This window comes from Oncorhynchus masou, chromosome 18, assembly GCF_036934945.1.
Source record: "Oncorhynchus masou masou isolate Uvic2021 chromosome 18, UVic_Omas_1.1, whole genome shotgun sequence".
NCBI classification, from domain to species: Eukaryota; Metazoa; Chordata; class Actinopteri; order Salmoniformes; family Salmonidae; genus Oncorhynchus; species Oncorhynchus masou.
Window position 1 is genome coordinate 28,300,464 of NC_088229.1, and position 25,253 is coordinate 28,325,716.

The 25,253-nt window shown below is 41.9% G+C and overlaps 1 protein-coding gene across 1 annotated transcript in view; it reads left to right on the plus strand.

Moving 5' to 3' along the window:
* LOC135504344 (AMP deaminase 1-like) overlaps positions 1-25,253 on the plus strand; it is a 31,990-nt gene that overhangs the window by 2,599 nt on the left and 4,138 nt on the right. The window contains exons 3-5 of the mRNA XM_064922835.1: positions 6,328-6,493; positions 7,880-8,102; positions 9,690-9,819. Coding sequence (XP_064778907.1) covers positions 6,328-6,493; positions 7,880-8,102; positions 9,690-9,819 — 519 coding nt within the window. The remainder of the gene's footprint in view (positions 1-6,327; positions 6,494-7,879; positions 8,103-9,689; positions 9,820-25,253) is intronic.

Here is a 25,253-nt window from a genome sequence, read left to right on the forward strand (position 1 = left end):
GTATGCATCTCTGTGTGTGAAGTAAAGGTGGTCTAGTTGTCTTCCCTCTGTTTGCACATGTGACATGCTGGTAAATATTTGGTAAAGCTGATTTAAATTTGCCTGTATTAAAGTCCCCAGGCACGAGGATCGGCGCTTCTGGGTGAGCATTTTCTTGTTTGCTAATGGCCTTATAGAGTTGGTTGAGTGTGCTCTTAGTTCCAGCATTGGTCTGTGGTGGTAAATAGACAGCTAAAAAATAATATAGATGACAACTCTCTTGGTAGATAGTGTGGTCTACAGCTTATCATAAGGTACTCTACCTCAGGTGAGCAATACCTCAAGACTACTTTCATATTAGACATTGCGCACCAGCTGTTATTGACAAAAGACACACACCACCACCCCTTGTCTTACCAGACGTAACATCTCTGTTCTGCCGGTGCATTGAAAATCCCTCAGCTCTATATTATGTACACAATAATCTAGAAGAAAAAGAAACGCACACCTATTTAGGCGAGGTGCTGGCTAGCGGAGTAGAAAACTTGAAAATAAAAGAGAGCCGCACACTCTCGGAGCTCAGATGCAAAAATGTAATTACCAACGTTTCGATAGCCAAGCTGTCTTCATCAGGGTATAATCACAAACACTGCGGGATGACTCGTTTATGTAGTGTCAAAAGTCACAATAATCACAAGAATGGCTTCAGATCAAAGTCTACGTTGAGACCGAAGGGAACAAGGGTCTTTAAGTTAAAGATCCAGGCAGCATCTCGTTTTAACAATAAATGATCAAGGTCACCCCCTCTCCTAGGGAGAGTGACATGTTCGATGCCAATATAACGCTGAGACGAAATCGAGTGGCCTGCCTCCAAGAAGTTGGCCGCAACTGGGTAAGTAAAGTTTTTACACCTAATGGTGCTACGATGCTCTGAGATACGTACTTTTAATTCACTCTTTGTTTTACCCACAATTTTTACCACAAGGACAAGTTATAAGATAAATAACTGCCTTAGTGGAGCACGTAATAACGCCATTGATTGGGATCGATTTCCCTGTTTGTGGGTGTTTGAAGGATCTACATTTATAAGTGCCATTGCATTGAGCACAGCCATTACATTTGTAATATCCATCCAATAGGGCCGCAAATAGACGTTGTTCAGGAATATCTTGGGGTGGTAAATCAGTGTACCAATTGGTCTCTGAGATTTCTGCCCGCGAGAATACGTTGTTTGTATGCTGTTCTTTGTATGCCATTTTAATATTTGATAATTAACCAATGATATTAGGCCACTCTTAGCCATGATTACAGACACCTGTGTCTTTTGACACTACATAAACGAGTCATCCCGCAGTGTTTGTGATTATACCCTGATGAAGACAGCTTGGCTGTCGAAACGTTGGTAATTACATTTTTGCATCTGAGCTCCTAGAGTGTGTGGCTCTCTTTTATTTTCACATGTACACAATAACACATTATGTACAGTACAGGTCAAAAGTTTGGACACACCTACTCATTCAAGGATTTTTTCTTTATTTGTACTATTTTCTACATTGTAGAATAATAGTAAAGACATCAAAACTATGAAATAACACATATGGAATCATGTAGTAACCAAAAAAATGTTAAACAAATCTAAATATATTTTAGATTCTTCAAAGTAGCCACCCTTTGCCTTGATGACAACTTTGCACACTCTTGGCATTCTCTCATCCAGCTTCATGAGGAACGCTTTTCCAACAGTCTTGAAGGAGTTCCCATATATGCTGATCACTTGTTGGCTGCTTTTCCTTCACTCTGCGGTCCAACTCATCCCAAACCATCTCAATTGGGTTGAGGTTGGGTGATTGTGGAGGCCATGTCATCTGATGCAGCACTCCATCACTCTCCTTCTTGGTCAAATAGTCCTTACAAAACCTGAAAGTGTGTTGGGTCATTATCCTGTTGAAAAACAAATGATAGTCCCACTAAGCGTGAACCAGATGGAATGCTGTATTGCTGCAGAATGCTGTGGTAGCCATGCTAGTTAAGTGTGCCTTAAATTTGAAATAAATCACTGACAGTCTCACAAGCAAAGTACCTCCACACACCATCACAACTCCTCCTCCATACTTCATAGTGGGAACCACGCAGAGATCATCCGTTCAAATCAATTTTATTTATATAGCCCTTCGTACATCAGCTGATATCTCAAAGTGCTGTACAGAAACCCAGCCTAAAACCCCAAACAGCAAGCAATGCAGGTGTAGAAGCACGGTGGTTAGGAAAAATTCCCTAGAAAGGCCAAAACCTAGGAAGAAACCTAGAGAGGAACCAGGCTAAGTGGGGTGGCCAGTCCTCTTCTGGCTGTGCCGGGTAGAGATTATAACAGAACATGGCCAAGATGTTCAAATGTTCATAAATGACCAGCATGGTCGAATAATAATAAGGCAGAACAGTTGAAACTGGAGCAGCAGCACGGCCAGGTGGACTGGGGACAGCAAGGAGTCATCATGTCAGGTAGTCCTGGGGCATGGTCCTAGGGCTCAGGTCCTCCGAGAGAGAGAAGGAGAGAATTAGAGAACGCACACTTAGATTCACACGGGACACCGAATTGGACAGGAGAAGTACTCCAGATATAACAAACTGACCCCAGCCCCCCGACACATAAACTACTGCAGCGTAAATACTGGAGGCTGAGACAGGAGGGGTCAGGAGACACTGTGGCCACATCCGAGGACACCCCCGGACAGGGCCAAACAGGAAGGATATAACCCCACCCACTTTGCCAAAGCACAGCCCCCACACCACTAGAGGGATATCTTCAACCACCAACTTACCATCCTGAGACAAAGCTGAGTATAGCCTGCAAAGATCTCCGCCATGGCACAACCCAAGGGGGGGTGCCAACCCAGACAGGATGACCACATCAGTGAATCAACCCACTCAGGTGACGCACCCCTTCCAGGGACGGCATGAGAGAGCCCCAGTAAGCCAGTGACTCAGCCCCTGTAATAGGGTTAGAGGCAGAGAATCCCAGTGGAAAGAGGGGAACCGGCCAGGCAGAGACAGCAAGGGTGGTTTGTTGCTCCAGAGCCTTTCCGTTCACCTTCCCACTCCTGGGCCAGACTACACTCAATCATATGACCCACTGAAGAGATGAGTCTTCAGTAAAGACTTAAAGGTTGAGACCGAGTTTGTGTCTCTGACATGGGTAGGCAGACCGTTCCATAAAAATGGAGCTCTATAGGTGAAAGCCCTGCCTCCAGCTGTTTGCTTAGAAATTCTAGGGACAATTAGGAGGCCTGCGTCTTGTGACCGTAGCGTACGTGTAGGTATGGATGGCAGGACCAAATCAGAGAGATAGGTAGGAGCAAGCCCATGTAATGCTTTGTAGGTTAGCAGTAAAACCTTGAAATCAGCCCTTGCTTTGACAGGAAGCCAGAGTAGGGAGGCTAGCACTGGAGTAATATGATCAAATTTTTTGGTTCTAGTCAGGATTCTAGCAGCCGTATTTAGCACTAACTGAAGTTTATTTAGTGCTTTATCCGGGTAGCCTGAAAGTAGAGCATTGCAGTAGTCTAACCTAAAAGTGGCAAAAGCGTGGATTAATTTTTCTGCATCATTTTTGGACAGAAAGTTTCTGATTTTTGCAATGTTACGTAGATGGAAAAAAACTGTCCTTGAAATGGTCTTGATATGTTCTTCAAAAGAGAGATCAGGGTTCAGAGTAACGCCGAGGTCCTTCACAGTTTTATTTGAGACGACTGTACAACCATTAAGATTAATTGTCAGATTCAACAGAAGATCTCTGTTTCTTGGGACCTAGAACAAGCATCTCTGTTTTGTCCGAGTTTAAAAGTAGAAAGTTTGCAGCCATCCACTTCCTTATGTCTGAAACACATGCTTCTAACAAGGGCAATTTTGGGGCTTCACCATGTTTCATTGAAATGTACAGCTGTGTGTCATCCGCATAGCAGTGAAAGTTAACATTATGTTTTCGAATAACATCCCCAAGAGGTAAAATATATAGTGAAAACAATAGTGGTCCTAAAACGGAACCTTGAGGAACACCGAAATTTACAGTTGATTTGTCAGAGGACAAACCATTCACAGAGACAAACTGATATCTTTCCGACAGATAAGATCTAAACCAGGCCAGAACTCCGGAACTCAGAATCCGTTCACCTCATCTGCATCTCACCTGGCGGTTGGAACCAAAAATCTCAAATGTGGACTCATCAGACTAAAGGACAGATTTCCACCGGTATAATGTCCATTGCTTGCGTTTCTTTGCCCAAGTAAGTCTCTTCTTCTTATTGGTGTCCTTTAGTTGTGGTTTCTTTGCAGTAATTTGACTATGAAGGCCTGATTCACGCAGTCTCCTCTGAACAGTTGATGTTGAGATGTTTGTTACTTGAACTCTGTGAAGCATTTATTTGGGATGCAATCTGAGGTGCAGTTAACTCTATTGAACTTATCCTCTGCATCAGATGTAATTTTGGGTCTTCCTTTCCTGAGTCGGTCCTCATGAGAGCCATTTTTATCATAGAGGTTAATGGTTTTTGCGACTGCACTTGAAGAAACTTTAAAAGTTCTTGAAATGTTCAGAATTGACTGACCTTCATGTCTTAAAGTAATGATGGACTGTTGTTTCGCTTTGATCATTTGAGCTGTTCTTTGTCATAATATGGACTTGGTCGTTTGCCAAATAGGGCTATCTTCTATTTACCATCCCTACCTTGTCACAACACAACTGATTGGCTCAAACGCATTAAGAAGGAAAGTCTTCCACAAATGAACTTTTAAGAAGGCACAACTGTTAACTGAAATGCATTCCAGGTGACTAACTCATGAAGCTGGTTGAGAGAAGGCTAAGAGTGTACAGAGCTGTCATCAAGGCAAAGGGTGGCTCCTATGAAGAATCACAAATATAAATATATATTTTGAATTGATTAAAAACAAATTTGCTTGCTACATGATTCCATATGTGTTATTTCATAGTTTAGATTTTTTTTCACTATTATTCTACAATGTAGAAAATAGTAAAAATAAAGAAAAACCCTGGAATGAGTAGGTGTGTCCAAAATGTTGACTGTTACTGTATGTTTGTAAACTCACCATTAAAAATACCATAGTGATTGTGTGTCTTGTAGCTATTCCATGATATTTGCATTCTGCTAAGTAAACCTCCAATTGTTCCCAACTATTCCACTCTCTAAAACTCCTCCCCATCCCAATTTGGGTTGTCATCCCAGTGACCTGCAGACCACCCCCGTCCCCCCGTATCCCAGGGCCCCGAGAGACCTGGACCCATCCTTCGAAAAGAGCAAACAGTGCCACCCACAGAACAGAAGCAGATCAACCGCCAAAGCTTTTCCATCGTCCTCACTTCGATTTGCATTGTATATAGCTATTAAAAAAATATATCTAAAATATTTAAATTTCCATAATTAACTAAATAATATGCGTAATAATGTAGGCAGTTCATGCAAAGGATTGTTATCTATAACCAGGATTGCCATTGCAAAAAATTACATATTTAGCAAGCAATTATTATTTTTGCAAACAATTATGGTGATTCATCCTATATTGTCCCTAACATCATTACCCCCTAGCAACAGATGTGGGACACACACACAAACACACACACTCAACCCCTTTCCCCCACAAACAACCATAAACTCAGATGCTCAACAGCTGTTCCATCCCTAAGCTTTGATGTCTTCATTATTATTCTACAATGTAGAAAATAGTAAAAATAAAGAAAACCCCTGGATTGAGTAGGTGTGTCCAAACTTTTGACTGGTACTGTATGTCTCCACCTCCCTCTCTCCTCAAATAGCAGCAGAATTAAGTCTTGTTGACCCTGTTTACATGTTGTGGAGCAGTGTCCTTGTTGACGGGTTAAACAGCTCACTGGATGTTGGAGGAGTAGCATGGCTGCTCTTGGCCCTGGGTGTGAACTTGACCTTTATGGCTAGTATGTGTCTCTGTGTCTGGGTCATTGACCTCCTGTAGGGAAATCTCCTCACATAAATAGATCCCTCTAGACTGAAAATAAGAACCCGGGAAAGGTCGTCTGGGTTTAAATTTCAGTAATGTGGCTCTGACATTTACAGAGAGTAATCATTAGGAGGAGGTGGGGCTTGCTTATCAAACTGCTTGTTGCTCACTTTCCCAATTTAAGCACTACTACATAATCCACTTATGAATATTACATAATCATTGGTCTATTGTGAACCACTGATAACTTGCTGACAATTATCCATTTTTGTTTGATCAGTGATTACTTCAAGGAACAGAGGGATGGAGCGATGAAGCATTGGAACAGGGCCCTTAATACATCATTCCCCTCTCTACTCTTAGGTGACCATGGACGACTTTGAGCTGTCCTGTAAGGGCATATACCGTGCTCTAACCATCAGAGAGAAGTACATGAGGCTGGCCTTCCAGCGCTTCCCCCTCACCTCATCCCAGTACCTGAGGGAAATTGAGGGAGAGCCCTTTAAGCCTGAACACACAGTGCAACCAGGTATGCAGACTAGGCTGACAAGTTTGAACGTAATAGAGAGGGCATGTCTGGGATACGCATGCAGTAGTTTCTTGTGACAGACTATTACTGCCAGTGGTCGTTCTAGCTTGTATGGCTCCCTGGCCGAACCCCCCCAATATAAATATAAAAATATATAGACAAATAAGAATCATTAATATAAAACAAGAAGTAACAAAGACCAATAGAAACAAATTTGTGTTGATTTGTCAGTCGAGCGTCAATACATTACCCATCCCCCAACACTGTCAACCAAGAGTCAAGACTAAACCAATTCACCTTGGTGGTGTGCAGACTGATTTTATATTATTCTCAACGATTTCACACAAACCAGAAAAAAATGCTACAAAGTTCAACTGTACATTCACAATATTATAAATGAATTGTGGTTTATTTGGTAGCATTTCGAAGTGTGACTGATTTTTACTAATTGCATTAGTACTGTACAAAGTTAGAGGTGATAGATTTTTTTGATAGATTTCTTCGATAGATTTATTCGCTCCCCCTACCTTGGGCTTCCAGTGGGGAGACCTGAGGTCAACCTACCCCCACCCCCTCCCCATCTCGTACTTCTGAGTGGGAGACCTTCCCAGGCAGTAGCCTGCCTAGCTCACAAACTAGAATCAGGGCGCCTACTCCGACCAAGGTTAATTGAAAAACTGGAAACACTTATCTCTCTCACTAGCTTTAAGCACCAACTGTCAGAGCAGCTCACAGATTACTGCACCTGTACATAGCCCACCTATAATTTAGCCCAAACAACTACCTCTTTCCCTACGTTATTTATTTTATTTATTTATTTATTTTGCTCCTTTGCACCCCATTATTTTTATTTCTACTTTGCACATTCTTCCACTGCAAATCTACCATTCCAGTGTTTTACTTGCTATATTGTATTTACTTTGCCAGCATGGCCTTTTTTTGCCTTTACCTCCCTTATCTCACCTCATTTGCTCACATCATATATAGACTTGTTTATACTGTATCATTGACTGCATGTTTGTTTTACTCCATGTGTAACTCTGTGTTGTTGTATGTGTTGAACTGCTTTGCTTTATCTCGGCCAGGTCGCAATTGTAAATGAGAACTTATTCTCAACTTGCCTACCTGGTTAAATAAAGGTGAAATAAATCAAATAAATAAAAATGGACCCACAGTCCCACACGGTGACATATCATTGACGTGACGTGCAAATGAGCGATATAAAACCGATTGCGCAAATGTCACCATTCAAAAAAAAATTGTGCTGGCCCCCCGTGCTGCCCTCGGTAAAATGTCTCCCTTGGCGGCTGCCCATGTCGCCTATACCTAAATCCGCCACTGATTACTGCCAAGAAAGTGTCTAACAGGTAACATTTTGTTTGCCAGTCTTCACATCGCCACCCAAGAAGGGTGAAGACCCCTTCAACAACAAGTGCTTGCCTGAGAACCTGAGCTGGGTAGCCCGTATGAAGGACGGTGTCATTTATACATACAAAGACACGGCAGCGGCCGACCAACACAAACCCATAGAGAACATGCCTGCCCCTGACTACATCACCTTCATCGACGATATGAACTTCCTCATCGCTCTGATTGCACAGGGCCCAACGTGAGTCTTACTGCATGACTAGCTACAGAATTGTTAACGGAATATGTGATACCCTATACCTGTTAGAGCTTGGCTAATGGAAAGCCTCAAAATGAATTTTAATTGGCCATACTTTCTTTGTTCTTGATTCAGTAAAAAGTGTATTTTATAAATGTCTGTGTCCAGTTGCAGGTGGTTCTCCAAAAAACAGAGAATATTCAGAAAGATATTACATCCACGTTTTGGTTTGAGTGAGAATTGCCTCTTGGATGTGTGTAGATCTTTGTTTTGGTCACACTGTGTGACGCGCTCTCATCTACGTCTACGTGTGGCTGTGGCCGCATCTCATAGAAACAACTAGTTCCTGCAAAAATGTTGGGAAATCCAAGATCTCTGACAGCTAAAATTGCGAGGGAAATCCCCACTCGGTGCAAACCGTGGATTTAATATCTTTCTGAAAATTCTCTGATTTTAGAGAACCAACTGGACACTGACATTTATAAGATACACTTTTTACCGAATCAAGAACAAAAGAAAGTATTGCCAAGAACAGGTTATTTGAAAAATTCCTTGCAAGGCTTTCCATTAGCCAAGCTGTAATGGGTATGGAGCATCACATATCCCGTTAACAATTCTGTAGCTACTTCACGACGGGAGATCAACTCCAACGCAGCCAAGTCACAGCAGTATGTATTTACCAATGGTGTAAAGTACTTAAGTAAAAATACTGTACTTTTCTTTACTATCATATTTTTTACTATTTTTACTTTTACTTCACTACATCCCTAAAGACAATTATGTACTTTTTACTCCATACATTTTCCCTGACACCCAAAAGTACTCGTTACATTTTGAATGCTTAGCAGGACAGAAAATGGTCAAATTTGCACACTTATCAAGAGAACATTCCTGGTCATCCCTACTGCCTCTGATATGGCGGACTCACTAAACACAAATGCTTTGTTTTTAAAATATGTCGGAGAGTTGGAGTGTGAGCCTGGCTATCCGTAAATAAAAAAAATACAGGACAATTATGCCGTCTGGTTGGCCTATTATAAGGATTTTTACTTTTACTTTTGATACTTAAGTATATTTTAGTCACTACATTTACTTATTTAAAACCAAATACTTTTAGACTTTTTACTCAAGTAGTATTTTACTGGGTGACTTTTACTTGGGTCATTTTCTATTAAGCTATCTTTACTTTTACTCAAGTATGAGAATAGAGTACTTTTTTCGCCACTGGTATTTACAGTATGTACTGGCTTTTGATCCAACCCTGCTGTAACACACCGATTCAACTAATTCTGATCTAAATTTAGCACTATGATTATTTGAATCAAGTGAGTTAGGCTGTGTTTACACAGGCAGACAAATTTTGATTTTTTTTTCCCCCACTAATTGGTCTTTTGACTAATCAGGTCAGCTCTTTTGCCAATAATTGGGTAAAAGATCAGAATTGGGCTGCCTGTGTAAACACAGCCTTAGTGCTGGTCTGGAACAAATAGTCCAACATATGGACTACATATTACACCACAAAATGTCTTACAACTTTCTAAGTTCCACGTGACATGTTTGCTTGTCCTTTTTGTCTCTCCTGGGTGGCAGGAAGACGTACACTCACCGTCGCCTGAAGTTCCTCATGTCCAAGTTCAATGTGCATGAGATGCTGAACGAGATGGAGGAGATGAAGGAGCTGAAGCTGAACCCCCACAGGGACTTCTACAACTGCAGGAAGGTAGATAGCTACCGCCTTACAAAACATATTAACATTAGCCTATCTTATTAACCTGTTATTAGCCTTTTAAGACCTCTTAAGATGTTGGCTTGACAGTCGCTGGACCCTGGTCGAGTCCCGGTCAGGGTTACTCCTCAAATTTTCGACAGTATACTTCCATGGTTGGTTTCATTGACTCTCCCCTTTAACTGCCCCTAATTGACACTTAGGATCAGCTTGAGCAAAGTGAATTGTATAATCACTGATCTACAAATAGGATTCCCTTTCAAATAGGTTTTGTGCGATTAAGATTCGTAGAGGTACGCCTCCCATGGCTCAGGCGATCCCCCCCGCCAAACACACACACACACCCAGACATTGATTGGAGACAGCTTGTGTCAATTACAGAATATTTCCTCAGATTTTCTACCTACAGCAACTAGGGGATAATGGTGGAAATACCGGTAAAAGCACAGTGCCTCCATTTCTGCACAAAAACAGGGCCCTAGACAGTCAATCAGAGCACATTTAACATGATAGCAACACTCAAACTAACTGCTTGTAATGGACACCCTGTTACACTAGTTTCATTTCATTTATAAAAATGATGGCCATGATAAAATTACAAAATAAAGTCTCTCCTTTCAACAAATACCTTATATTTGTGAATGGCTTTAGATAAAATAATACTTTATTACTAGAATAGACTTGCTTAACCTCTCTAGGGTATGTGGGACGCTAGCGTCCCACCTGACCAACATCCAGTGAGATTGCAGAGCGCCAATTTCAAATACAGAAATACTTATTATAAAAATTCAGAAAAGATACAACTATGTTACATAGGTTTAAAGATTAACTTCTTGTGAATCCAACCACAGTGTCAGATTTCAAAAATGCTTTACGGCGAAAGCATACCTTAAAATTACTTGAGCCCAGCAGACAAATCATTACAAACAGTAACCAGCCAAGTAGAAGAGTTACACAAGTCAGAAATAGAGATACAATTAATCACTTACCTTTGATGATCTTCATATGTTTGCACTCAGAAGACATTCATTTATTCAATAAATGTTCCTTTTGTTCGATAAAGTCTCTCTTTATATCCGAAAACCTCTGTTTTGTTTGCGTGTTTTCTCCAGTACTCCACAGGCTCTAACGCAGTCACATCAGGCAGACAAAATCCAAATTGTATCCGTAAAGTTCATAAAAAAATGTCAAACGATGTTTATATTCAATCCTCAGGTTGTTTTTAGCCTAAATAATCGATAATATTTAAACCGGACAATAACGTGGTCAATATAAAAAAGTAAACAAGAAAGGCGCTCTCTCGATCATGCGCATGAAAAAGCTCTGTGACACGGCAGGGTCCACTCATTCAGACTGCTCTTACTCCCTCATTTTTCAGAATACAAGCCTGAAACTATTTCTAAAGCCTGTTGACATCTAGTGGAATGCATAGGAACTGCAATTTGAGTACTAAGTCAATGGATACTGTAATGGCATTGAATAGAACACTACAAACAAACAAAAAACTTCCTGAATGGATTTTTCTCAGGTTTTCGCCTGCCAAATCAGTTCTGTTATACTCATAGACATTATTTTAACAGTTTTGGAGTGTTTTCTATCCAAATCTACTAATTATATGCATATCCTATCTTCTGGGCCTGAGTAGACGGCAGTTTAATTTGGGCATGCTTTTCATCCAAAATTCCAAATGCTGCTCCCTACCCTAGAGAAGTTAACTTCCTACAACCAGGGTTGGACTTCTGCTTCTGCACCCTAATAGAAAATGTGTGCTCCGCTCCCCCTGTTGTTCACTTTAGGCTCTGGCTCCAGCAGATACCTTTTCACGCCACAGATGCTGTGAGACATATGAGATTATACAGAATGTTGAAAGGTGCCAAATTGGATAGTGTGTTACCGCCATCAACAGTATGGGTGCTGGTATTACATATATAATTAGAAGCAAGGTACTAGCAAGCTAGTGTGTTCTACCTAGCTAGTCAGTACTAGTTAGCTTAGCTAGTGTGTACTAGCTAGCAGCACAAGAAATAGTGGTTAGCATAACTCCCTGGACCAGAGCTAGTGCGCTGACCGGTATGAGCATAGCATACCGACGCCCTGGAACAAAGATAATGACCCGGGAGATCAACAAAAGTCTACAGGTTGCTCGTGCATGTACCATTTGAGACACAAAAATACCATCTGAAACTCATGGGCATGCACTTTGATGTTGGCAGACCACACAGAGTCAGCTGCCCTTAAAAAAATGCTATCAGAGTGCAGTATAACTGAAGTACACCACCATATAACTGCAGTTAGAATGCAGTATAATTGCAGTACACTGCTGTTATTCTGCAAGTACTGCATCCAAAATACCACAGTTGACTGCAGTTACTGCACTTTTACTGCAGTTTCAAAACTGCAATATTATTTTTGCAAGGGTGATGCGTCTCATTGTTCCAGCATGGTCAGTACACCACAAAGAGAACTCATAATAACTACCCAGTAAGCAAATTTACTTATTTTCCAGAAGTTGACCACAGGTGCATTCTCTGTAAACTGTAAACTACATATCCTGAGGCTGCATTTATTGTAGCTGGGGATTTTAACAAGGCTAATCTGAAAACAAGGCTCCCTAAATTTTATCAGCATATCGATTGCGCGACCCGGGCTGGCAAAGCTCTGGATCACTGTTATTCTAACTTCCGCGATGCATATAAGGTCCTCCCCCGTCCTCCTTTCGGAAAAGCTGACCACGACTTAATTTTGTTGCTCCCAGCCTATAGACAGAAACTAAAACAAGAAGCACCCGTGCTCAGGTCTGTTCAACGCTGGTTCGACCAATCGGATTCCATGCTTCAAGATTGCGTCACTCACGTGGACTGGGATATGTTCTGCATAGCGTCGAACAACAACATTGATGAATACACTGATTCGGTGAGCGAGTCTATTAACAAGTGCATCGGTGATGTTGTACCCACAGTGTCTATTAAAACATTCCCCAACCAGAAACCGTGAATTGATGACAGTATTCGCGCAAAACTGAAAGCACGAACCACTGCTTTTAATCAGGGCAAGGTGACCGGAAACATGACCAAATACAAACAGTGTAGCTATTCCCAGGGGGTGTGGTCAAGATGTTTACCCATATCAGACACGGACAGAGAAGGATTAGCTCAGTTTCAAGGGTGTTTATTTAAATAAAAGATCAAGAAGAAGAGGATATGTCTCCCCTATGAGACCCTCTACGGGATGCGGTCTTCTGGGATTCTGGGTTTGGATGTTTCTTGTCGGGCACAAAACTGAACTCCCTCTTGTTACCTCTGCAACCATTGACAATAACACAGGAGCCCTTTCTTCCCCAATTCCTCTCTTGTGTGCTGCCCTTCTGGCAGCTTTATGGGCCTTGCACAGCTGGTGAGTAATCAACCCTTGATTACTCCCAATCAGCCCCAATTAGTCCTGGCTGGAGAGCCCGTCGAGACCTGGCACATCCAGCAGATAGAGCCATCGCCTTGTGATGTATACTCCATCTGTTACCAGGCCTTGACGAGTCTTCCCCTGGTGGCTGACCTGCTGTACGCCACAGTAGGTAACAACATCTCCACCCCGCTGATCCTCAACACTGGGCCCCTTAAGGGTGCGTTCTCAGCCCTCTCCTGTACTCTCTGTTCACCCATGACTGTGTGGCACGCCTCCAACTCAATTATCAAGTTTGCAGATGACACTACAGTGGTAGACTTGATTAGCAACAACAGGTAGGAGGTGAGGGACCTCGGAGTGTGGTGTCAGGAAAACAACCTCTCACTCAATGTCAACAAAACAAAGGAGATGATCGTGGAGATGAACAGCAGAGGGAGCAGCCCCCTATCCACATCGACGGGACAGTAGTGGAGATGGTGGAAAGTTTTAAGTTCCTCAGAATACACATCACGGACAAACTGAAATGGTCCACCCACACAGACAGCGGGTGAAGAAGGCGCAGCAGCGCCCAAAAACACTCACAAACTTTTACAGATGCACAATCGAGAGCATCCTGTCGGGCTGTATCACCGCCTGGTACGGCAACTGCTCCGCCCACAACCGTAAGGCTCTCCAGAGGGTAGTGAGGTCTGCACAACGCATCACCGGGGGCAAACTACCTGCCCTCCAGGACACCTACACCACCCGATGTCACAGGAAGGCCAAAAAGATCATCAAGGACAACAACCACCCAAGCCACTGCCTGTTCATCCCGCTATCATCCAGAAGGCGAGGTCAGTACAGGTGCATCAAAGCGGGGACCGAGAGATTGAATAACAGCTTCTATCTCAAGGCCATCAGTCTGTTAAACAGCCATCACTAAAATTGATTGGCTGCTGCCAACATACTCACTCAACTCTAGCCACTTTAATAATGGAAAAATTGATGTAATAAATGTATCACTAGCCACTTTAAACAATGCCACTTTATATAATGTTTACATACCCTACATTACTCATCTCATATGTATATACTGTTCTATATCATCTACTGCATCTTGCCTATGCCGTTCGGCCATCACTCATTCATATATTTTTACATGCATATTCTTATTCATTCCTTTACACTTGTGTGTATAAGGTAGTTGTTGTGAAATTGTTAGGTTAGATTACTTGTTAGATATTACTGCATGGTCAGAACTAGAAGCACAAGCATTTCGCTACACTCGCATTAACATCTGCTAACCATGTGTATGTGACAAATAACATTTGATTTGATTTGAATGAAAGATGAAGAGACATGTTTTTCGGTTTTCAGAAATACGTATTCTCCAGACATTGAAATAAGTCATTTACAGATATTGAAAAATAAATTTAGGTCATTGATTCTATAGCCGAATTTCAACTGCACATACATTCTCAATGAAGTGAGCATTATATTACAATAATTATTTTTCAAGCCTTTTACTATAGTAAAGTGGAGTCAACTGAAGATTGCAACATAATATGTATTATTGCTCCCATCGGTCACATGCACTTATGTTACCTTTTTCAAAAGCTTTAAAACTGGCAGCGAAGATATTCAATGTAGTCCAACCTACAGAATAAATCGACAGACACCAACAGACAAATATTTTATTTTCTTGCTATGACTGTGATATGTTGTTAGTTGAATGCACATTCTGTAGATGTAAGGGCATCTACAGAATGACCAAAATGTATATGTAAAAACAAACTCTTGCAAAGTATGTGGGTATTATTCTAATGAACCCCACCCCCAAACATATCCAAACCTGAACGAATCATAGACGGCTATGTTCCACAAGTTTGAACACCACAGTACAGTATGGCACAGTTTAGTACAGTAGAGCACAGAAAAGCACAGTAGAGTAGAGTATAGTACGGTACAGTAGAGTTTAATATAGTAGAGTACAGTACAGTAAAGTTACATTCAGTAGAGTACCATACAGTTTAGTTCAGTACAATACAGTTCAGTATAGTTTAATTCAGTAAAGTACAGTAGAGTTAAATTTAGTAGAGCACAGTATAATTTAGTTCAGTCGAGTACATTAGAGTGAAGGTACAATACAGTACACTATACTTTTCTTTACCTCACTGTACTGTAGTGTGCTCTACTGTATTGTACTATACTTAGCTTTTCTTTACAGTACTGTAATGTACTGTACTGCGCTGTACTGTGCTGTCCAATCTTGTGAAACAAAAAGACTTCAATGTTTGGGCCAAATCAAGGCCGACCCGGATCAAATCTGAACCAACTAGAAAAGTACAGTTCTTGAAGAAAATGTGCTGTGCTTATAGCTTGTTTTAAAGTATTTATGGTTGTGAAATAAGTTATAGTAGCGGTAGTGACTGGTTGTAGTTGAAAAGTAGGTAGATGGATTGATTGATTGGTTGAATTTGTCACGTTGGTATAAGGGATCGGGAGACAGGTGCAGGAATGCGTAATAGGGATTTTTATTTACCCAAATTACAGCATGCCATGTAAATGCATGGGAACAAAGACCAAACAAACACATATACAAAACACAGGGTTGAGACCCAAACAAAAGAGCGAGGAGTACCTCGAATAAATACACAGGCACACAATGATACCACACGGGACAAGACCCGTAATCATCTGTGCAATACACATGGCACGAAAGCCAAAACACCCCAGCACAGGTACTCACGTGACCAACAGACATTGGAACAATAATCAACAGCCCAATGGTGAAACAAAGGGCGCATTTATACAAATACAATCAGTGGGAATGGGGACCAAGTGTGCATAATGCCACAGTTCCGGAGGGATCCGTGACAGAATTATAGATTTTGATTGATTGGAGAGGATGAAGATGGCGCAGACAGAGATGGTTGCCTCGCTTTGAGTTTTTAATGTATTATTTCTCACATTGTTACCCCAGGAAATCTTAAGTCTTATTACATACAGCCGGGAAGAACTATTGAATATAAGAGTGACGTCAACTTACCAACATTACGACCAGGAATACGACTTTCCTGAAGCGGATCCTCTGTTTGGACCACCACCCAGGACAATGGATCTAATCCCTGAAGCCGACCAAAAACAACTGCGCCGCGTACGGAGCGGCCTCCTGGTCAGGCTCCATAGATGTGCATGTCGCGCACCGCTCCTGAGTATACTACTCGCCAATGTCTGGTTCCTTGACAACAAGGTAGACGACATTTGAGCAAGGATTGCCTTCCAGAGAGACATCAGAGATTGTAACATTCTCTGTTTCACGGAAACATGGCGCTCTCGGGATATGTTGTTGAAATCGGTTCAGCCACCGGGCTTCACCATGCATCACGCAAAAAGAGATGGTGTATGCTTCGTCATTAACAACTCATGGTGTAATCATAACAACATACAGGAACTCAAGTCCTTCTGCTCACCCGACCTAGAATTCCTTACCGGCCATACAATACCGGCCATACATTCCCCCTCAAGCAGACACCATGATGGCCCTCAAGGAACTTCACTGGACTCTATGTAACTGGAAACCATATATCCTGAGTCTGCATTTATTGTAGCTGGGGATTTTAACAAAGCAAATTTGAGAACAGGCTACCTATATTCTATCAGCATATTAATTGCAGAACACATGGAGGTAATACACTCGATCACTGCTACTCTAACTTCCGCGATGCATACAAAGCCATCCCCTGCCCTCCGACCAATCCGACCACGACGCCGTCTTGCTCCTACTGTCTTATAGGCAGAAACTCAAACAGGATGTACCAGTGACTAGAACCATTGAACGCTGGTCTGACCAATCAGAATCCACGCTTCAAGATTGTTTTGATCACGCAGACTGGGAAATGTTCCGGTCAGCCTCAGAGAACAACTTCACTCTATATGCTGACTGGGTGAGTGAGTTTATAAGGAAGTGCATTGGAGATGTTGTACCCACTGTGACTATTAAAACCTACCCTAACCAGAAACCATGGATGGATGGCAGCATTCGCACAAAACTGAAAGAGCGAACCACTGCATTTAACCATGGAAAGAGGTCTGGGAATATGGCTGACTATAAAAAGTGTAGTTATTCCCTTCGCAAGTAAATCAAACAAGTGAAATGCCAGTACACAAGGACAAAGTGGAGTCGCAATTCAATGGCTCAGACACGAGACGTATGTGGCAGGGTCTACAGGAAATTCCCGGACTACAAAAAGAAAACCAGCCACTTCACGGAAAACAACGTCACGCTTCCAGACAAACTTAACACCTTTTTTCCCTCTTTGAGGATAAAACAGTGCCACCGTCGCGACCCGCTAACAAGTACTACGCCCCGCCCCCCTCTCCTTCTCTGTGGCTGATGTGAGTAAAACATTTAAACATGTTAACTCTCGCAAGGCTGCTGGCCCAGACGGATGGCCCATATGCAGACTAGCTGGCTGGTGTGTTTATGGACATATTCAATCGCTCCCTATCCCAGTCTGCTGTCCCAACATGCTTCAAGATGGCCACCATTGTTCCTGTACCCAAGAAAGCAAAGGTAACTGAGCTAAATGACTACCGCCCCGTAGCACTCACTTCTGTCATCATGAAGTGCTTTGAGAGACTCGTCAAGGATCATATCACCTCCACCTTACCGGCCACCTTAGACCCACTTCAGTTTGCGTACCGCCCCAAAAGGTTCACAGATGACGCAAACGTCATCACACTTCACACTGCCCTATCCTATCTGGACAAGAGGAATACCTATGTAAGAATGCTGTTCATTGACTATTGCTCAGCATTCATCACCATAGTACCCTCCAAGCTCATCATGAAGCTCGGGGCCCTGGCTCTGAATCCCACCCTTTGCAACAGGGTCCTAGACTTCCTGACGGGCCGCCCCCCTGGTGGTGAAGGTAGGAAACAACATCTCCACTTTTCTGATCCTCAACACTGGGGCCCCACAAGGGTGCGTGCTCAGCCCCCTCCCGTACTCCCTGTTTATCCACGACTGCGTGGCCATGCATGCCTCCAACTCAATCATCAAGTTTGCAGACAACACTACAGTGGTAGGTAGGCTTGATTACCAACACCGACGAGACAGCCTACAGGGAGGAGGTGAGGGCCCTCAGAGTGTGGTGTCAGGAAAATAACCTCTCACTCAACATCAACAAAACAACGGAGATGATCGTGGACTTCAGGAAACAGCAGAGGGAGCACCCCCCTATCCACATCGACGGGACAGTAGCGGAGAAGGTGGAAAGTTTTAAGTTCCTCAGCATACACATCACTGACAAACTGAAAGGGTCCACCCACACAGACAGTGTGGTGAAGAAGGCGCAACAGCGCCTCTTCAACCTCAGGAGGCTGAAGAAATTTGGCTTGTCACCCAAAACCCTGACAAACTTTTACAGATGCACAATCGAGAGCATCCTGTTGGGCTGTATCATAGCTTGATACGGCAACTGTGCTGCCCTCAACTGCAAGGCTCCCCAGAGGGTGGTGCTGTCTGCACAACGCATCACCGGGGACAAACTACCTGCCCTCCATGACACCTACAGCACCCGATGTCACAGGAAGTCCAAAAAGATCCCCAAGGACAACAACCACCCGAGCCACTGCCTGTTCACACCACTACCATCCAGAAGGCGAGGTCAGTACAGGTGCATCAAAGCTGGGCTGAGAGACTGAAAAAGACCTATCTCAAGGCTGAACATCAATCACTAACTCAGAGAGGTTGCTGCCTACATTGAGACCTAATTACTGGCCACTTTAATAAATGGATCACTAGTCACTTTAAACAATGCAACTTTAATAATGTTTACATATCTTACATTACTCATATCATATGTATATACTGTATTTTATGACATCTTTTGCACCTTGCCTATGCCACTCGGCCATCGCTCATCACTCATCCCTCTATTTATATGTGCATATTCTCATTCACGGAAAACAGAAAGGAAAACGCTGCACACTGCTGCTCATGCTCCCAGTTGATATTTATTAACAATGTTTCGAGCCTTAGGTCTTCATCAGGCATCCATATCCCTGGTGGGGGTTGAAGGTCCTAGATATAAGGGCAATACTCAGTGACATCACTTCCTGAAACAGGAGGTTAATTTTTGTAATTGATAACATAGTTTCACAATATTAACATTAAATGTATCACAATATATGATCATACACAGGCAATGTGATCAATATTTACAGTAATATACATACAATATTCAATTAGGATTTTAAAAAATTATTTAGACATATTGAAACTATAAAAATGGTTTCAAGTCAAACTCCTCATTAAGGCCAAGAGGAGACAGTGTGTTGAGCCTGTGCATTCAGAAAGATTCTCTTTGAAGAAGTTTCCTCTCAATGTCCCCACCCCTGCTTGACATCTTGACCATTTCTATTTCAATGTATCTCAGAGAACTAATAAGATGTTTAGCTTGTACAAAATGAGCAGCAACCAGATTGTTGTCTCACCTGTCCATGTATTGCTGCGGTGCTCACTGATTCGTGTCTTAAGGCTTCTGCAGGTTTTCCCTATGTAAGACAGACCACAAGGACATTTCAACATGTAAATAACATTGGTGGACATGCAGGTAATCAGGCCCTTGATCTTAAATCTTTGTCCTGTGTGGGGGAGGGTAAATGAGTTGCATTTGAACGTTGCATTGAGCACATTGGCCACATTTGTAATTACCCTCCGGAACCTTGTCCAAAAAAGTTTCCCTTTTCTCTGGTGGGTAATCAGATTTAACCACAATATCGCTCACGTTTGGAGGTCTTTTAAAAACCTTATGTGGGGATATTTAAAAATGGGTTTCAATTATGGGTCAGTATCAATAATGTACCAGTACTTCCTGATAATGTCCTTAAATGCCTTCCCCAATATTGAATATTGGGTAAAGCATGATGGGACATGTTCTGCTTTTTCTTTGACTTTTGGTTGAAGGCTTTTCAACTGTGTTAGACCTTCAAAACGATCATTGGCATGTTTTACCCAATTGTCTTTTGTGTCCCCTTTTCCGTGGTCTGTTTCTGATGAGAAGCATCAGAGCTGCATATTCTTCTGATAACACTGAATTGTCTTATAGGGAGATTTTTAATAAGTGGACGTGGATGAAAGCTGTCACCTCTAAGGAGGGTATTCCTTTCCATAGGTTTCCTATAGAGATCTGTAGAGAGGGAGGGTTTGTCCTTAATAACCATCACACCAAGAAAACCGATTTGTGATAGGTCATAGTTAATGGTGTTGGTGAAGGTGTTCATTCATAGAGTTTAGGTAAGGATGTAATTCCAAAAGTTCTTCCTGGGTGACAGTATAGATCATGAAAATGTCATCCAAGAAGTAGGAGAATATTTGAGAGAAAAGGGTTAAGGTCTGGATTCAGCACCACCTGTTTTTTAAACATTCCTAGATATAGGTTAGCATAATTAGGAGCCATAGTGCTCCCCATCGCTGTCTGGAGGGAAAAAGTCTTCTCTGAAGAGAAAATAGTTGGTGGTTTGTACCAGTTCAGCCAAGTCGACAATACATTGTGTGGTGGGTAGAGCATTGACAAACTTGCGAAGGAGACAAAGACAAACAAGCGGAAAAAGTTTGAGCGTGGTATTGCGGGCTACAAGGAGCAGAATGTATATTTCTGGAGGGATGGCCGGAGACAGTCAATTGGCACTCCCCCACGAGCAAGTCAGTCTCTAGCTTTAACGGTTCAAGAGTTACTGTTGGTGAGTTATTCCACGTAAATTTATTTAATTCTAGTTTATAAAGGTTTTAAATTAGGATAGCCTTAGTGTTTTAAAGTTGGTCTTATAGCTAAATTGGCAAAGGAGCAGAACCATTTTGAATAGCAACATCTGTATTCCTATGGTTCTCATTCTAATCCATGTTAATTTATACACATTTTAAATGGTTATTGTTCAAAAAGTATGAATAGTATCAAAAAGTTGTATAAATGCAATATAAGTATGGTCAGACAATGTTGGTTTGGAGTTGATATTTTTTTAAATGGTGAAAGAGGAGTAGCATGGCCAAATGTCCCACATCTAAGTCTATGGCCCTGTTATTGCCATTGAAATGTATTGGGAGCTCATTTAAATATTGTTGAAGTATAAATGCTATCAGAAATATTTTCTCCAGCAATCTAAGTTGGAACAGTCTGTCTGTTCTAAAGTTGGTTTTGTTTTTATAACTTATCAGTGGTGTAAAGCACTACTGAATATATGTACTTTACTATTTATATTTTTGCCAACATTTACTTCACTACATTCCTAAAGAAAATAATATACGTTTTACTCCGTACATTTCCCTGACACCCAAAAGTACTTGTGACATTTTGACAGGAAAATAGTCAAATTCACGTACTTATCAACAGAACATCCCTGGTCATCCCTACTGCTTCTGATCTGGCGGACTCACTAAACACAAATGCTTAATTTGTAAATTATGTCTGATTGTTCAAGTGTGCCCCTGGCTATCTGTAAATTTTTTAAAAAGAAAGAAAATAATGCTCTGGTTTGCTTTATTCTTATTTTAAATTTAAATTGTACCTTTATTTTACTAGGCAAGTTAGTTAAGAACAAATTCTTATTTTCAATGACGGCCTAGGAACAGTGGGTTAACTGCCTGTTCAGGGGCAGAACGACAGATTTGTACCTTGTCAGCTCGGGGATTCGAACTTGCAACCTTTCGGTTACTAGTCCAACGCTCTAACCACTAGGCTACCCTGCCGGGATTTGAAATGATTTATACTTTTACTTTTGGTAATTGAGTATATTTTAGTAGTTTTATTTACTTTTGATACTAATGTAAATTTTGGTGTTAAATATACTTATGTCATTTTCTATTTAAGACTCTTTAATTTTTCGCAAGTATGACAATTGAGTACTTTTTCCACCACTGTAGCTTATACGGTTACAGAGTTGTGGCATTTGTTCTAATATGCAAATGTATGCCAATTTAAACTGATTAAAGAATCTATACAGTTATGTAGTGTTTCCATCCTCCCGAAGTTGGTTTGGAGTTCCTAGCTTGAATAGTTAGAAAGTAGTGGCACTGCAAATACTGCAAGTACCTTCAGAAAATATTCATACCCCTTAAGGTATTCCACATTTTGTTATTACAGCCTGTACTTAAAATGGATACAATAATACCTGATGCAACCGGTCAGGATGCTCTCGATGGTGCAGCTATAGAACTTTTTGAGGATCTGAGGACCCATGCCAAATCTTTTCAGTCTCCTGAGGGGGAATAGGTGTTGTCATGCCCTCTTGATGACTGTCTTTGTGTGTTTGGACCATGATAGTTTGTTGGTGATGTGGAATCCAAGGAACTTGAAGCTCTCAACCTGCTCCACAACAGTAAGCAGTGAGTGCTACGGGTCGGTAGTCATTTAGGCAGGTTACCTTGGCGTTCTTGTACACTGGGGCTATGGTGGTCTGCTTGAAACATGTAGGTATTACACTCGGTCAGGGGCAGGTTGAAAAGGTCAGTGAAGACACTTGCCAGTACACGTCCTGGTAAACCGTCTGGCCATGCAGCCTTGTGAATGTTGATCTGTTTAAACGTCTTACTCACATCGCCTACGGAGAGCGTGATCACACTGACGTCCGGAACAGCAGGTGCTTTCATGCATGCCTCAGTGTTGCTTGCTTCGAAGCGAGCTCATAGGAGTAATTTAGCTCATCTGGCAGGCTAGGTTTACTGGGCAGCTCGCAGTTGGGCTTCCCTTTGTAGCCCGTAATAGTTAGCAAGCCCTGCCACATCCGACGAGCATCAGAGTCGGGGTAGTAGGATTCAATCTTAGTCCTTACGCTTTGCCTGTTTGATGGTTCGTCATAGGGCATAGCGGGATTTCTTATAGCCCTGTAGCTTAACATCTGTGTCATCTGACCACTTCCGTATTGAGTGAGTCACTGGTACTTCCTGCTTTAGTTCTGCAGAATTATGGTCAGATTTACCAAATGGAGGGTGAGGGAAAGCTTTGTATGCGTCTCTGTGAGTGGAGTAAAGGTGGTCTAGAATTTATTTCCCCCTCTGATTGCACATGTTACGTGCTGGTAGAAATGAGGTAAAATGGATTTAAGTTTTCCTGCATTAAAGCCCCCTACCACTAGTAGGGCTGTCTCTGGATGAACATTTTCTTGTTTGCTTATGGCCTTATACAGCTCGTTGAGTGCGGTCTTTGTGTGGTGGCAGAAACATTATGTACAAAATAAGTTACAAACATGAAAAAACACACTTATCATAATTGGTTAGGAGCCCGTAAAACAGTAGCCATCCTCTCCGGCACCATTCTGTATTCATCGGATGCCACCTTTCAGACAAGTCAGTTGGTCAAATTTCGGCCCTACGAGAGCTGCCCCGGTCAACTGTAAGTGCTGTTATTGGGAAGTGAAAACGATAGGCTACACAAGCTCACAGAATGAAGTGCGTAGTACCGCTGAAGTGCGTAGTACGTAAAAATAGTCTGTCCTCGGTTGCACCACTCACTACCGAGTTCCAAATTGCCTTTGGGAGCAATGTCAGCACAATAACTGTTTGTCGGGAGCTTCAAGAAATGGGTTTCCATGGCCGAGCAGGCGCACACAAGCCTAAGATCACCTTGCGTAATGCCAAGCGTCGGCTGATGTGGTGTAAAGCTCCCTGCCACTGGACTCTGGAGTAGTTGAAACGCGTTCTCTGGAGTAATGAATCACACTTCACCATCTGGAAGTCTGATGGACAAATCTGGGTTTGGCGGATGCCAGGAGAACGCTACCTGCCCCAATGCATAGTGCCAACTGTAAAGTTTGGTGGATGAGGAATTGTTGTCTGGGGCTGTTTTTGTTTTTCATGGTTCAGTGTTTAAAGAAAAAGACTGCATGACGTTATTTTATGTTTTTGAATAATAATGCCACGATCGTCGTATTGAGTAGACCAAAGCGCAGCGTGGTGTGAATGCATGATTTTTAATAAAGGACGAAAAACACGAAGTACACTAACAAACAGACGAACGTGACTGCTATCAAAACACTGTGCTAACATGCAACGTAACATAGACAATAACCCACGAACCACAATACAAAACAGGCTACCTAAATATGGTTCCCAATCAGGGGAACCCAATCAGAGACAACGGCAAACACCTGCCACTGATTGAGAACCATATCAGGCCAAAACACATAGAAACAGACTAACTAGACATGCAACATAGAATGCCCACTGTCGTTCTGCCCCTGAACAGGCAGTTAACCCGCTGTTCCTAGGCCGTCATTGAAAATAACAACATGTTCTTAACTGACTTGCCTAGTTAAATAAAGGTTAAAAAAATTAAATATGCAGAATAATATCACACCCTGACCAAACAAAACATAGAAACAAACAACGCAAATAATTGTCAGTGTGACAATTAAAATAAAAACATTTGCTTTATCAGTAGTGCATGATCTTAGGTTGGCAGCACATACATTCTAAGAGATTTCATTATTTTTAACCAAATAATGCAATTGCGATTTGACTTGTGATTTAGAGCAAAACACTTGGGTGAACTGGAAATGAAAAATTATTCAAATTCTATGGTTGGAATATAATAGTGGGCACTTCGAATACAGTTTGACATGATAACAAATTAAAATGCCAGGTAGGCGTTATTGTGACAGGGTAGGAACCAAAGGGTTGACAAGTGTTTCCTACTGGACCCTATAATCTTTGGCTACATTGAATGTTTTCTCTTAGCGACTTCATGTAGCTGACATATTCTTGCTTTGCGTATTCCTCTTTGATTTAGAAGATACTGTGCCAGAAATAACTTGTAGATGTACAGTACCATTCAAAAGTTTGGACACATCTACTCATTCAAGGGTTTTTCTTTATTTGTACTATTTTCTACATTGTACAACTATGAATTAACACATATGGAATAATGTGACAACTTTGGGGAAGGCCTTTCCTGTTTCAGCATGACAATGCCCCCGTGCACAAAGTGAGGTCCACGCAGAAATGGTTTGTCAAGATCGGTGTGGAAGAACTTGACTGGCCTGCACAGAGC